Source organism: Elephas maximus, chromosome 1, assembly GCF_024166365.1.
Source record: "Elephas maximus indicus isolate mEleMax1 chromosome 1, mEleMax1 primary haplotype, whole genome shotgun sequence".
In the NCBI taxonomy this organism is placed as follows: Eukaryota; Metazoa; Chordata; class Mammalia; order Proboscidea; family Elephantidae; genus Elephas; species Elephas maximus.
This window is the reverse complement of record NC_064819.1, coordinates 239,493,928-239,509,863: the sequence shown is the minus strand read 5'-3', so window position 1 is coordinate 239,509,863 and position 15,936 is coordinate 239,493,928. Positions and strand designations below refer to the sequence as shown.

General features: G+C 44.4%; 1 protein-coding gene across 1 annotated transcript in view; it reads left to right on the top strand.

The window, feature by feature from the left end:
- RNASET2 (ribonuclease T2) overlaps nt 1-15,094 on the top strand; it is a 40,277-nt gene extending 25,183 nt beyond the window's left edge. Inside the window, exons 8-11 of the mRNA XM_049874490.1 lie at nt 5,523-5,636; nt 12,026-12,071; nt 12,754-12,828; nt 14,614-15,094. Of these exons, the coding sequence (XP_049730447.1) occupies nt 5,523-5,636; nt 12,026-12,071; nt 12,754-12,828; nt 14,614-14,814 (436 nt within the window). The 3' untranslated portion in view covers nt 14,815-15,094. The remainder of the gene's footprint in view (nt 1-5,522; nt 5,637-12,025; nt 12,072-12,753; nt 12,829-14,613) is intronic.
- The last annotated feature ends 842 nt before the right edge of the window (nt 15,095-15,936 follow it).

Sequence of the window (15,936 nt, the reverse complement as noted above, 5' to 3'; positions counted from 1 at the left end):
TACACATGATTACTCTTACACACGTTACTCTTACATGATTACTCTTACATACACACGATTACTCTTACACACATGACTACTCTTACGCACACAATTACTCTCACACATGTTACTGCTATTACAGACATTATTGCTCTTACATACATGTGATCACCCTTACACACACATACACAAAGACATTACATGCTGTCTCCAAGACCGGATCCTCTGAACTCTGACAGCAGTATTGATGTGGTCTTGTTGCGATATTTTCATGAGTCAATGAAGTGAAGTAATTTATTTTGCTCTTGGACCTTACCCAGCTCGTTCGCAGAAGAAATAGCCTAATCTGGGAAGGCAAAGCACCACAGTCTCATGTAGGCGCTGAAACTGCTGTTCTTTGAGCCTCAAAGGAAACACTTGCCTGCAACAGAACATTTCACATCCGTCTTGTTCAGTTCTGACCTGCAGAGTCATCCTGCTTCTCAGCGGGTTCAGAGCCAGAGATGAGAGGCTTCCAACCAGAAAGAAACGTCCATCTCTGCGTGCCATTTCAGAATATGAATCTCCAGTCAACTGTGGAACTGTGTTTTAAATGTTCTAAGTTTATATCAGATATATTTAGCAAGCCTTCGGCAGCAGTCAGGAAGTTAAAGGATGCATTGCATTGGGCAAATCTGCTACAAAAGACCTCTTTGAAGTGTTAAAAAGCAAGGATGTCATTTTAAGAACTAAGGTGTGCCTCACCCAGCCATGATATTTTCGATCATCTCATATGCATGCGAAAGCTGAGCAGTGAAGAAGGAAGACCAAAGAATTGACTCCTTTGGGTTATGATGTTGGGGAAGAATGTTCAATTTAACCATGGACTGCCGGAAGAATGAACAAATTTGTTTTGGAAGAAGTACAGCCAGAATGCTCCATAGAAGCGAGGATGGGTACACCCCATGTCACATACTTTGGACATGTTATCAGGAGGGGTCAGTCCCTGGGGAAGGACATCATGCTTGGTAAAGTAGAGGGTCAGCGAAAAAGAGGAAGACCTCAATGAGATGGATTGACACAGTGGCTGCAACAATGGGCTCAAGCATAACAACGATCATGAGGATGGCACAGGGCTGGGCAGGGTTTCGTTCTATTGTACGTGGGGTCGCTGTGAGGTGGAACCTAGCAACAACAATAATCAGGGAGGCAGAGGCAGAAACAGAGGCAAATAGATAATGTCAGGGTGGTGGTTCTGTGATGGGGCCCTGTGTGTGTGTGTGATCCAAGAATTTTTTCCTCCCAAGACTTCTTGGTTATTTCTCGCCAAAGAACTGTTGCCTCCATATAAAGAAAGAGCGAAACTTTCCCAACAAGGTAGATTCGTACAACATGCACCTAGTGCAGTTTGTTTATGTGGAAACATGCCAGTGACCTAGGGATCGTCTTGAAACAAAAGGAAAAATACATGTGTTTGCATCCATTTTGATGAGAGCCCACAGACGTTAGAGCTGAGAGAGACCTTCCTGAGGGGAGAGGTTGAGTGACCTGTCTGAGCACACGCAGGGAGTGGCAGAGCGGGGACTGGAGTGCACGTCTCCTGACAGTTGGCCAGCGCTCTTCTGTCTGTCCTGACAGTTGGCCAGAGCATCCAGGGATGAAGGAGTACTCTCTGGAGCTTTAGCGTACAGAGTATGGTAAATTCAGAATCCCATGAAAGGAAAGAAGGTGACACTCCTAACTCAGGGAAGTTGAATGAGAAATAAGCGCAGTGAAAGTTTAACAAAAAGGCCGTTTACAGTTGCCTCTGGAAAGGCAGGTGTATGACCTGGGGTGTGTTAGGACACCTTTCCTCTGGAGGTGACAGAAATGCCTGCTGTGAAGGTTGAAATAAATTGTTGTTAGTTGTTGTCAAGTTGATTCCAAGTCCCCACGTGTGTCAGAGTAGAACTGCTCTGTAGGGTTTTCAGTGGCTGACTTTTCAGTAGATCACCAGGACTGTTTTTCAAGGCACCCCTGGTTGGACTTGAAACTCCACCCTTTAGGTTAGCATTTGCACTACCCAGGGACTCTGAGGGTATGTGACGGGGCAGGGGGTGCTTTGTGATTCATGGATCCAGGTCTGTAGCTTGAAATCACCCCTTCAGTAAAAAAAGGGAACTAGCCCTGTTGATGCACGTTGGGATAGGAATGGCTCAGCTCTCCGGGACTGGCTCTGCATAAACTGTATTCCAGAAAAGGCTTAGGAAACAGATAATGGCCATAATGAGGTGAAATGGGAGAAAACAAGGAAAAAACATTTCATAGAGCACTTCACGGAGTACTTGGAAATAATGGCTTTACGGTTGCCAAGGATACAAAGTGTCATTTTCCTGTTATTACAGGGCTGCAGGGGAGCTGGTTACATTTTAGCAAACAGCTTAAAGTCAATCAGCAATTAAAATGAATCAGCCAACATACATTTGAATACAAAGGGCAGCGAGGTCGGTCACTTCTGATTGGTCGGTCACTTCTGATTGGTCGGTCACTTCTGATTGGTCGGTCACTTCTGATTGGTCGGTCACTTCTGATTGGTCGGTCACTTCTGATTGGTCGGTCACTTCTGATTGGTAACTGTAAATCTTGGTGTTACATTCCGAGTGTCCGATTCCAAATTATGTGTGGTTAAAGGTTTTGACCACACGTTCTCATCCCCAAAGTCTGTTGAGTTACATTATTGTGCTGACATTTATTGGCTATTTATCATGAGCTAGGGAGTATATTATTGGCTCTTCTTGGAAACTCTATGGGGCAGTTCTGCTCTGTCGTATAGGGTCGCTATGAGTCGGAATCGACTCGATGGCAGTGAGTTTGGTTTTATTTATTTATTTTTTTTTACAGTTCAGCTCACATTTAATTACACCAAAAACGATTCAGTGTTGAAGTTGTAGGTACAAACCTTAATCACATGCACTTTTGAATACCAAAACACACACGTACGCATATATGCATGTGTGTGTGTAAATTAATGTATACCTTTCATTGAAGTATTACATACATAAAGGAAAGTATACAAATTATATACAACTTGGTGAATTTTCTCAATTTGAACATGGCATGTCATTGGCACCCAAATAAAAAAACAAAAGAGAATCTCACCAATGCTATAGGTGCTACTTCATTCTTCCCTTCTAGTTACTGCTTTCCTCTCAAGGATGACCACTATTCTGACTTCTAATACCATAGATTAGTTTTGGATGTTTTTGAATTTTATGTAAATGAAATCATACGTTATATACCTTTTGGTCCTGATTTCTTGTGCTCAGTCCTATTTTATGCAGTTGTGCAGTACTGCTGTATAGTGTTCCATTGTGTACTTATAAAATAATGATAAAAAATAAAGTCTGTTGCCATGGAGTTGATTCTGATTCATGACAACACCATGTGTTATAGAGTAGAACTGAGTCCCATGGGCTTTTCTTGGCTGTAATCTTTATGGAAGCCGATCAGCAAGCCTTTCTTTTATGGTGTTACTGGGTAGATTCATACCGCCAATCTTGTGGTTAGTAGTTGAGCTCAAACCATTTGTGCCACCCTATTTGCCCATTCTACTATGGATGGACAGTTCAGTTTTTTCTAGTTTTTTGGCTATTTGTACAGTGTTGCTGTAAACAGCCTTTTTTTTTATTATTAACTTTTATTGAGCTTCAAGTGAACGTTTACAAATCAAGTCAGACTGTCACATATAAGTTTATATACATCTTACTCCATACTCCTACTTGCTCTCCCCCTAATGAGTCAGCCCTTCCAGTCTCTCCTTTCGTGACAATTTTGCCAGTTTCCAACTCTCTCTATCCTCCCATCCCCTCTCCAGACAGGAGATGCCAACACAGTCTCAAGTGACCACTTGATATAATTAGCTCACTCTTCATCAGCATCTCTCACCTACCCACTGTCCAGTCCCTTTCATGTCTGATGAGTTGTCTTCGGGGATGGTTCCTGTCCTGTGCCAACAGAAGGTTTGGGGACCATGACTGGTTTTATTTTTTGAGAAAGTATATATGCTTGTGTCAAAGTGCTTGAATGCTTCAGCTCATTTATTCCTCCCAAAACCCCCAAGATAGGTTCTAGAATTATTCCTGTTTTACGGAAAGTAAGGGGGCGCCTTGCAAGACAGACCTAGCCATCTGCTTCTAAAAGATCAGAGCCTTGAAGACCCTGTGGCACAATTCTACTCTGCACACACAGGGCCGCCAGGAGCCAGAATCAAGTCCATGGCAGTGAACAACAACAATAACAATAAGGCACCCATATAACCAGGTTACACTTGCAGCTTGTTTGAGAGAATCTCTGTGCTCCATAGAATATAGAAAGCTATCAAATAATTTGCTTTAGAAACTATTCAGGATGAAGAATTACTCATCCCCTTTTATTCTTCCTGTGTTCAACTTCTCATATTTTGCTTAGGTCTGAGGAACTTAAAACCAGTGCAGTTATTTAAAACTGGTGCCCTGGATGAATTTTAGCAATGGGTTAATGTGGATGTAGCCTGTGTTTTCAGAGGCTGCAAACGAGTGTTTTATAAAAGGCTGTGTGGATATTATTTATGAAAACCTCATGAATTAATCACAAATAGACTTAAGGAAACCTGATATCCATTTTGTTTTTCCATGCTAAAAATTTGCTAGCATCTGAATTGACAAGTCAGCTGTCATTCTAAGGTAGGTATAGATTACATTCAGCAAAGGATTGCAAGGGACAATGCAGTATGATGGAAAAGACCCTGAGCTAGGAATCAAAAGAATGGAGTTCAAGTGCAGGCTGTGTGACCTTTATCAAGTCACCTAACCCCTCTGAGCCTCAGTTTCCCCATTTCTTTTTGTCTTGCAGAGTTGTGAGAACTAAATGAAGACTGTGAAAACATTTTATAAAACTTTAATCTGCAATAAAATGTAATGAGTTATTACCAACAAAAGCATTTTTTTTTTTTTAAATGAAAATTACTGTTGGTTTGCAGGCATTTGGTTAGGGTACCTTGTTTCCACTGACTGTTGTTTTATCGTTGTCCCGTATGTAGAATTGACACAAAAGCTGTAGTCATTAGTAGAAGCTGGGATGGGGACGGGCATGAGGCATTCCTTCCTTAGTTATTCTGTCTTCTCTTTGCTGAGAAATGACCAGGGAGCCTCCCTCCCTCTGGTTCCTGGCTGTGCGCGCTAGCTCTCTGCAGAAGGCACTGCTCTGGGAGCCCGTGGTGTTTGCACAGCTGTGGCTTGTTAATTGAGCAAGCCGTAATGGTAGGAATGAATTGGAGCTGATTACTAGTGAAAAGCGTGAAGAGAAGAGAGACCTCTTTGGAGCATTCTTGCGTTGACTGGGCCTTTGTGGCTATGCTTAGGGAGTTCAGTAATTGTCCATTTCGCAAGTAAGGACTTTTGTCCTTCCTTCTATGTCAAGGGAACAGTGTGACCTCTGCACGTGAGCATTCTAGACTAGGGAAACACATGTTGGAACATTTTTTGCTGTGAATTTGTTTCATCAACTTTCAACTAGAGGGCTTTTGCTTTTTTTTTTAAATACAGGAAACACGAATGGGAGAAGCATGGGACGTGTGTTGCCCAGCTAGCCGCCCTCAGCTCGGAGAAGAAGTATTTCAGTAAAATCCTGGATCTGTATAAACAGCTCGACCTTAACAGGTAGGTGAACACTGCTTGTGTCTTGCTGCCTCTTGAGCTGGCTCCTTGCTGATCTTTTCTCCCGCCCTCTTATTCTCTGCGGTGGAGCTGCGCTGCCCAGTGCACAGCCAGCACACAGGCCAGGAGCCTCGGAGCGTGGCAAGTCTCAGCACACCCAAGAAATAATTCGTAGGACCCCTCCTAAGCCTCTCCCAATCATTCCAGGTTGTGGATACACCAAGCCAATTCGAAGACCTAGACTACCTCTCTTGTAAACCCGTAGCCTTTAAGTTGACGCTGAATCACAGTGACCCTGTGTGTGTCAGAGTAGGACTGTGTTTTCAGTGGCTCATTTCTCAGACGTGTATCGCTAGGCCTTTCTTCCAAGGCACCTCTGGGTAGGCTCAGACTTCCAAACTTTCTGTTAGTAGCTGGGCACGTTAGCTGTCTGCACCAGCCCAGGACTCCGCTTCTCTGAGTACTGACTTACAACCAGGCAGCAAACTAGCCCTCATGAAAATGAAGACTCAGACAGGAATTCCTTCAAAGCCATAATTTCTGTCAAAAGTATAGTGCATCGATCTTTGTGAATGCTTCCAGAATAAGTGATTAAGAGGCGGTGGAGGGCCTTGAAGCCTAGGAACGACTCACACCAGCGTGCCCTCTGCCCTTGTGCTGTGAGTGTCAGATAAACATCAGATTTCCAAGACTCTGTGCCAGAAAAATTTTAAATAGCTCAATAATTTTTATATTTATTATACAATAATGACCGAAGACCAGACAAGTTGTGGAATAATATCAAGGACATCATACATGAAGAAAGCCAAAGGTTATTAAAGAGACAGGAAAGAAAGGAAAGACGAAAATGAGTGTCAGAAGAGACTCTGAAACTTGATTTTGAGCACAGAGTGGCTAAAGTGAACAGAAGAAATGATGAAGTGAAAGAACTGATCAGAAGATTTCAAAGGGCGGCTCGCGAAAACAAAGTAAAGTATTATAGTGACACATGCAAAGACCTGCAGGTAGAAGAAGACGCTCAGCATTACTCAAGCTGAAAGAATTGAAGAAAAAATTCAAGCCTCGAGTTGCAATATGGAAAGATTCTATGGGTAAAATATTAAATGACACAGGAAGCATCAAAAGAAGAGGAAAGGAATACAGAATCACTGTACCAAAAAGAATTGGTCGACATTCAACCATTTCAGGAGGTAGGATATGATCAAGACCTGATGGTACTGAAGGAAGAAGTCCAAGCTGCACTGAAGGCATTGGAGAAAAACAAGGCTCCAGGGATTGATGGAATATCAGTTGAGATGGTTCAACAAATGAATGCAGTGCTGGAGGTGCTCACTCATCTATGCCGAGAATTTTGGAAGACAGCTACCTGCCCACAAACTGGAAGAGATTGATATTTTTGCCCATTCCAAAGAAAGATGATCCAGAATACAGAAATTATTGAACAATATCATTATTATCACACGCAAGTAAAATTTTGCTGATGATTCAAAAAATGGCTGCAGCAGTACATCCGCAGGGAACTGCCAGAAATTCAAGGAAGATTCAGAAGAGGACGTGGAACCAGGGGTATCACTGGTGATGTCAGATGGATCCTGGCTGAAAGCAGAGAATACCAGAAGGATGTTTAAAAACTATGCAAAGGCATTCGACTGTGTGAATCCTAACAAACTCTGGATAACGCTGCGAAGAATGGGAATTCCAGAACAGTTAATTGTGCTTCTGAAGAACCTTTCCATAGATCAAGAGGCCGTTGTTCAGACAGAACAAGGGGATACTGATTAGTTTTAAGTCAGGAAAGGTGTGCGTCAGGGTTGTATCCTTTCACTGTACTTATTCAAGCTGTATGCTGAGCGAATAATCCGAGAAGCTGGACTATATGAAAAAGGATGGGGCATCAGGATTGGAGGAAGACTCATTAACAACCTGTGTTATGCAGATGACACAACCTTGCTTCCTGAAAGTAAGGGGACTTGAAGCACTTACTAATGAAGATCAGAGACCATAGCCTTTAGCATGGATTGCACCTCAACATAAAGAAAACAAAAATCCTCACAACTGGACCAATGAGCAACATCATGATAAACGGAGAAAAGATGGAAGTGGTCAAGTATTTCATTTTACTTGGATCCACAGTCAACACCCATGGAAGCAGCAGTCAAGAAATCAAACGAGAAGTGTTGCATTAGGCAAATCTGCTGCAAAAGACCCCTTTAAAGTGCTAAAGGTGTGTCTGACCAAAGCCATGGTGTTTTCAATTGCCTCGTATGCATAGGAAAGCTGGACAATGAATAAGGAAGACCAAAGAATTGACGCTTTTGAATTATAGTGTTGGTGAAGAATGTTGAATTATATACCATAGATTGCCAGAAAAAGAAACAAACCTGTCTTGGAAGAAGTACAACCAAAACCAGGATGGGGAGACTTTGTCTTACGTACTTTGGACATGTTATCAGGAGGGACCAATCCCTGAAAAAGGACATCCTGCTTGGTAAAGTAGAGGGTCAGCAAAAGAGAGGAAGGCCCTCCATGAGATGGACTGACACAGTGGTTACAACAATGGGCTCAAGCGTAACAACAGTTGTGAGGATGGCGCAGGACCAGGCAGTGTTTCCTTCTGTTATATGTAGTGTTGCTGTGAGTCAGAATTGACTCGTTGGCACCTACCAACAACAAGTTGAAATGATCATATTTCTGACATACTGGATTAAATAAATTATTAAAATTACTTTCTTCTGTTTCTTTTTACGTTTTTAAATGAGGCTCCTAGAAAATTTAAAATGATAAACGTGCTGGTAACATCTCTTTATTGAACAGTGCTGCATTGGGGCCCACCTGACTTAGGTGATGCAGAGAAACAAGGCAAGAACAAGAGATTGGAGGAAACTTTTCACCTAGCTCAGAGTACAGCTGGGTGGTTCAAGACTGTAGAAGATTTTCTTACACAGCTCTGGAAGCCAGAAGTCTGAAATCAAGGTGTCTTCAGAGCCATGCTCCCTCCAGAAGCTCTGGGGAGGTTCTTTCCTTGCCTCTCCCAGATTCTGGCGGCCCCAGGCAAGCCTTGGCACTCCTTGCCTTGTAGACTCTTCAGCCCAGTCTGCCTCCATCTTCATGTGGCTGCCTCCTCTGTGTCTGTCTGCATCTCTCCTGTTTTAAGGACACTCGTCATACGGGGTCAGGACTCCCTACTCCACTATGCACACACCTTAACTAATTACATCTGCAGAGACACTAGTTCCAAGCAAGGTCACAGGCACAGGGGTAGGGCTCTAGCATATTTTTGGGGGGCACACAGTTTAACCCACGGCAGGAGCATATAATGTTTTCTACCTGGTTAAGATCAGTTTGGCATTAAGTGGCCTGTATCTGTGGGTTTTCTGAGAACTCTGGTTCAAGATAAATTTTGCAGGTTTTCAGGTTTGTTTCCTTCGCATTAGAAATTCAACAAAAAATTCCTGCTTATGGTTTTGACAGGCTAACCTATGAGAAAAATGCAATTTGTAGTCATGGCTGATAGAGAAAAATAAGAGGGGTTTTAAGACTTGATTTTGTAATTTCAATTTTGTGTGTGCCAAGAATTTTCCATTTTCCTTGGAGAAATTGTGGGACAGAATGTAATTTATCTCTAATTGTTTATATGGTTGTTAGCAAACATTGTGTTCTCTGTAGCGCTTTTTCCTGGGTGGGCGCTCGGGAAACACTTACTTAAGGGGTGAGTGACAGACATGCTCCTGCATCCAGAGTGGTGACAGGAGGCCCTGGCCTTGCGGATATCACTCCCGGATGTGGGAGCGTGGCACGTGTGTATGTGAGTGTATGAGTGTGACTATAAGGGTATGTGTTTGAGTGTGTGCCTGTGAGTGTGTGTGTGTGAGAGAGAGAATGTGTGAGTGTGTGACTGAGGGTGTGTGTGTGAGTGTGTGGATGTATGTGTGTGAATGAGTGTGTGTGACTATGCGGGTGTGTGAGAATGTGTGACTGTGAGAATGTGAGTGTGAGTGAGAGAGTTTATGAGAATGTGTGTGAGAATGTGAGTGTGTGTGGGTGTCAGTGAGTGTAGATCTGTTACTGTGAGTATGTGTGAGAGTGTGAGTTGGCATGTGTGTGTCTAAAGCTACTGAGATTCGAAAAGTATAAATAGGGACACTTAGTACAGGTTTGTTAAATAAGAGGATGAATTATTGGGATATTTTGCTTAAAAACTTTTCACCAGCATCCGTTTATTTCGTGCTTTCTGCTTGCTTAAATAAAAGCCTGCTGGTGGAGCGGGCCTGCACTCACCTGAGTAACGTGTAACAGTGTACCTGCAGAGCCAGACCCGAGAGGCCCTTCTGAGAGTCTGCGGCTGTAGAAAGAGACCGCCTTTCTCGCCCACAGAAAGCTCGCAATCAGGCTCCATTCTGCCCCTCTGAAATAATGCCTGAGAAGCTTGACTGCAGGCATGCTCCCAGTCAATTTGCCTCACGACTTTTAAAGCGGGAGTTAGCTACAATTTTTGGACAAGGAAATAAGTTTCTAGTTATCTGGTTTGAAAGAGAGTTGCTATGACTAAAGCAAGCTGTGTAAATTTTCAGCAGCAACGCAAAGTCCTTATAATCTCCTGTCAAGTTATAAAAACTAGTTCACTGGTTTATTATGACTACTTAGGATAAAAGGAAGTACAACGGGAAGGTCAGGACAGTGGAGGCCAGGCGCAGCCAGGAGACAGCTCGGCTGGCACATTGAGTGGGTGGGGCTGAGACACTCAGCAGGCACTTTCTTGGTTTTCACCAATTCTGTTGCATCATGAGTGATTATGACACACCTCACCACTGTTTAGAACGAGCCGGGGGCAGAAAGTGGGCAAGGGCACGCTTGTTTGGGGGATTTCTAGGCTTCATGGTCTCTACCACCTCTTAACTGCTTTTTCTGGGAGAATGAACAAAGGTCAAAAGACTTTCTGATCTTCAGTCTTTGGAGAAACTCTTGTTACATAACACACTTTTGTCAGAAATCGTGGCTGAGAAAGGAATGCCATTGTCAGAGCCTTCATTTTCCTGAGTGCTAATTCGCAGTCTGATTATAAGTTAGCATGGAGAGAGGTGGCCGAATCTTCAAGTTTGCTTGGTGTGTTCACGACCTGAAGTGATCACTAATGTTAGAGTTCTCCAGAGAAATGGAACCAACAGGATATACGTGTGTGTGTGGTGTGTATACATACGTACAGGTAGTCCACAACTTACGAGTTAGTGATGAACCGCACTTGTGGCCACCAGTTTTTTTTTTTTTTTTTGGACATCTTATTGTTAGTAATATGTTCTACATGTAGTGTTACAGTGCGTAAGCTTATATGTAATATTTCCAACTTCCAAAGACAAATAAAAATTGGATTTATAAAGATACTGATGATAAAAGGCAATAATGATGAAAACAAACAAAAAATGAGGTATTGCTGTATGTCAGAACCGACTTACAACGGAATCATAGGAGTAGAACCCCGTCGTAAGTTGGGGACTAGGGCGTCACAGGAATGGAAGCCCATGATAAGTTGGGGGCTAGGGAATCATAGGAATCAAACCCTGTCGTACGCTGGGGACTGCCTGTACCCAGAGAGTGAGTTGATTGGTTCATTTTAAGGAATTGGCTCATGAGAGTGTGAGAGCTGGCAAGTCCCAAGTCTATAGGGCAGATATGGGCTGGGAAGCCCAGCAGAATATATATGTTACAGTCTTGAGGCCAACTCCTCTCCCAGGAAACCTGTTTTTGCTCTTGGGGCCTTCCGTTTACTGGATCAGTCCCACCCACGTTGTGGAGGGTGATCCACTTAGAGTCGAAGGATTTAAATGTTAACCACATGTCAGTGCTTTCACGGCAATGTCTAAACTGGTGTTTGACAAGCAGCTGGGCACCGTAGCCCAGCTAAGTTGACACGTAAAATAAACCATCAGAGTTACACGCACTGTGTTTTTTGGAATGTTTAATCCGAGCATTTTTACATTGTGCCCCCATGATGTAACAAGTGCGTTAGTGGCATGCTGCCTTGGTAGGGTTCTCTATTGCTAGTTAAAACCATGGGCTCTAGGAAATGCTTCAAGGCTGTAGGTATAAAGGTATGTAAAGGTTTGAGCAAATGCAGTGTTCTAGGATAAGCCTAGAATCCAGAGCAAACCCACCCAGCACCTCCATGAGAGAAAGACCGGGTGATCTGCTCCCATAAAAATTACAGCCTAGCAAACCTATGGGGCAGTTATCTTCTGTCCTGTAGGGTCACTGTGAGTCAGAACTGACTCAATGGCACGTAACAGCAAGAACATCTTGCTTGCTTTTTACTCAGAAATATGATGTTTGAAAAGAATGAGAAAGAAAGATGAACTCTCATTATACAGCTAATTTTTTTTTTTTAATTTAAATTTTAGTGTGCTTCAGAAGTTGGGGATAAAACCGTCTCTCAATTACTACCAGGTGAGTCTTACCTTCTGCTTCTCATCTAATGTAATCTAAACGAGGGCTCCTGGCAGCACCCACCTGCCCTTCCAGCTGTGAGGTGCAGCTAGGTTTTAAAGCAACCCAACGTAAGCCACTCCTGTGTCACTTTTATGTTCCGAGAAAGATTCATTGAAGTTGTGTTTCCTTGTGGTACTGAGTATAAACCTGAAGCTGCTTCAGTCACCGACTATGAAGCACAGAGTCAGGCTGATGGGTGGGAAGCGTGTGTTCCGGGCTCTGATGGGCAGGGGGAACGTGTAGTTTGAAAAGGTTTTGGAGCTGGGTGTTAGCCGACAGGGTCACTTTGTGGGGCAGCATTGGAGGGTCCGAGGCCGGAGAGGAGACGAGGGAGGAGACGGCAGGCATCTGCAGGAAGGGAGAAAGGAGAAAGGAGAAAGGAACGCTCCGCAGTAACTCAGGTGACATCACGGCCCAGTGGATGGAGCTGGCTGACATATTCTTTCGTGGGGAGCCAGGTTTAATCTCCAGACAGCTCACCCTCATCTCTACCAGCCTGGCTGCATCCCCGAGGTCACACTGGGAACACGGTGTACTGACCCGTTAGTGTCGCGCATTATGGAGAGTGTACTAAGGCTGCGTCAGAACTTAGATTTTTCCTGTTGAAACCGTGTTTTTAACGTACTCTTCTTAACTTCAGATTGCAGACATTAAAGATGCCCTTGCCAGTATATACGGAGTAATGCCGAAAGTCCAGTGTCTCCCGCCAGAAAAGGTTGTGTGTGTTTGTCTTCCTTTCTGTCTTCATTGTGAAAACAAGTTTAACTTTGACAGATTTGTGCTCATCGTAGACTTTGTGGGCGTTTTGTATTTGCAATGTGTGAGTGTGTGTGTGGGAATGTGTATCAGCAGGTACACATGCATGTGCACAGTGTGCACGTGTGCATAGTATGTATGTGTGTGAATATATGGGGGTGTGTGTGAATGAGTGAATATGTGGGTGTGTGGTGTGTGGGAGTGATATGTGGGAGTGTCTGGTGTGAGTGTGTGATGTGTGGAGTGTGTGTGTTATGTGTGTGTCTATGAATGTGTGAGCGAGTCTGTCATGAGTGACTGTGTGAGTGTGTATGGTTTGTGTGAAAGTATGAGTGTGTATGAGTGTGTTTTGAAATGACAAGTTACGCTTTGACACCATGCCAGGATAGGGCCTGTTTTGCCACTTACTCCTAATAAGAATTTACCTATATTCTGGAAGGGAAGGTGGAGGAGAGAGCAGAGGGAAGAGGAAATATTATTACAGTTAAAAATTTATAAATGGGGAAATGAAGGTTTTACACCGTTAGCTGATAAAGACATAACTTCTTTTAATAATGGGGTACGATTGGTGGCACAGTGGTTAAGTGGCTGCTAACTAAGAGGTCAGCCGTTCGAATCCACCAGTTGCTCCTTGGAGACTCTATGGGACAGTTCTACTCTGTCCTGTAGGATTGCTGTGAGTCAGAATTGACTCATCCGCAGTAGGTTTTATTTACGTATTTAGATACAAACGCCATTTTCTTTCCCTAGTACCTTGAAATGTATTAATTTCCTAGGGCTGCCACACAAAGTACCATAAAGTGAGTGGCTCTAAGATCAGAAATTTATTCCCTCACAGTTCTGGAGGTTAGAAGTCCAGACTCAGGGCGTCTTCAGGGCCATGTTCTCTCCAGAGGCGCTAGGAAAAGAGCCTTGTCTCTCCAGCTTCTGGCAGCCCCGGCATTCCTTGGCTTGTGGCTGCATCACTCAGTCTCTGCCTCTGTCTCGATACGGCTACTTCCCTCTGTGTGTCCTCTCTTTATACCACTCAGATTGGATCAGGACCCACCTACTCCAGTGGGACTTCATGTTAACTGATAACATCTTCAGAGACCCTGTTTCCAAACAACGTTTCGTTCACAAGTACAGGGGTTAGGACTTGGGCACATCTTTTTTGGGAGAAGCAGTTTGTCCATAACACACATAGTGCGCATGCAGTTGTATCTGTATTTATCTTTGTGGATCCACACATTTCTTAACTTTTTTCTGCAGTAACAGCAGCGTATCTTCTCACACAACTACCACTTGGTGTGTGGAAGCGTGTGGGGTGGGTAACCTGCAGATCGGAACCCTGGGCCGTGCCCCACCGCCCACAGCTGGGTTCTTTAGACCCTGGTTTTGAGTCGCTGTTGTTAGATGCCGTCGAGTTGTTTTTGACTCATAGTGGCCCATGTGAAGAGTAGAACTGCCCCACAGGGTTTTCTAGCTGTCATCTTTGTGGGGGCAGATCACCAGGTCTTTCTCCCAAAGAGCCGCTGGTGGGTTCAAACCACCAACCTTTAGGTTAACAGCCAAGCATTTGACCACTGTGCCACCAGGGCTCCGGTTCGAGTCACTGCACCTGTTAAATAAAATGTGTTTATTCATGGAATCCGGAGCCTGAGCTCTGTGTCCATCCCTCTTAACTTCAAGCTGCAAACTTCAGGATTATGAAAGCATGGCGCTAACCCGAGATTTGACTCCTGCCTTTCGTTTTCATCCTCAGAACGAGGACGTACAGACCATCGGTCAGATAGAACTGTGTTTCACGAAGGACCTGGTGTTGGAGAACTGCACCCACCCCGGGTTCCCGGCTTCCCTCAAGCAGAAAGCCAGGTGGGCGGATGAGGCTGACTCAGCAGGGCTGGAGGTCTGTGCAGACGGCCCCGCCTTCTACCCCCCACCGCCCAGAGAGACCAGGCGTTGATGCAGAAATCGTGGAAATACCCTGTGTTTTGAAAAGCAAGAGAAAGAAATGCACAGGTGACTGCTTTCTTAAAAACAACTCCAGAGTGAGAAGTGTTTTCAACTCTTTCGTTAATACAGCCTTTTTGTTGTTTGTTTTCTTTTCACTTCAGAGTTTGTGAATTAATTTTGGGGGTTCACGTAAAGATGGGGAAACTTTGAGTAAATTGAAAGAAAGGAAATATCCCAAGCCTGAGTAGCTGGTTGTTGGTGGAAATAAAGCTTCAGACGTTCTTGATTAAGCTCTCGGTCTTCTTTATAAGGTAAAGCAGGTATCCTGGCATTTGGGCAAATGATCAGGAAGGTCCGCGTGGCTGTGCTGCCTTCTTGGAGTGCGAGATCTTGTTCAGATGGAGACCTGCTCACAGGAGGAACACGGGCTCATGCCCGGGGTGCCGGAAAGTGTCTCACCTGGTGGGGACAGAGGTCCTGTCCTTCCAGGTGGCTGAGGACTTCAGAGCACTCACCTTGCAGCCTCTCCTTCCTGTGGCTTGGCGTGAGCTGTGCCCACCTGGGGTCCTGTGGTGGTGGCAGGCAGAAGTCCTGAGGCAGGGGTGAGGTACCTCTCACCATGTCATCTAGAAGTGTGCACAGCTTAAAACAAAAGCCCCCTGTCTTTTTTATTTTCACCAGTAGAGATGTGGAGTGCATATACAAAATAAGGAGGCAGGCTTCCTGGGTGAGTCAGTAGATGCCTCTCTGGTTACCTCATCCTTTCCCTGCCTGCTGTAAAATTGCTTCAACCCACAGAGAGCTGGTCCGTCCGGGACTCACTGTTCCAGCTGATCCCAGTTTCTGGTCAGTCTTTGGAAATACAGCGTTACATGTCGCCCACATGTGGTGTCTCCATCCTTAGATGCTCCATTCTCCTTGAGCTGGGAACATCCTTTTCTGTTAGACGCAGGACACCAGGGTTTCTCTTGGTAACGATGAAGGCCAGGGGCTTCCAGTGAGGGGCAATAGGAAACCAGCTTTCCCTGCTGTAGGGGCTTCGTGTTCACAGTGAGGACACCTAATAGCCTGTGACTGGCTTGCTACCTCCAAAAAAACAGCCAGTGGAAACCCTGTGGATCACAACGGTCCA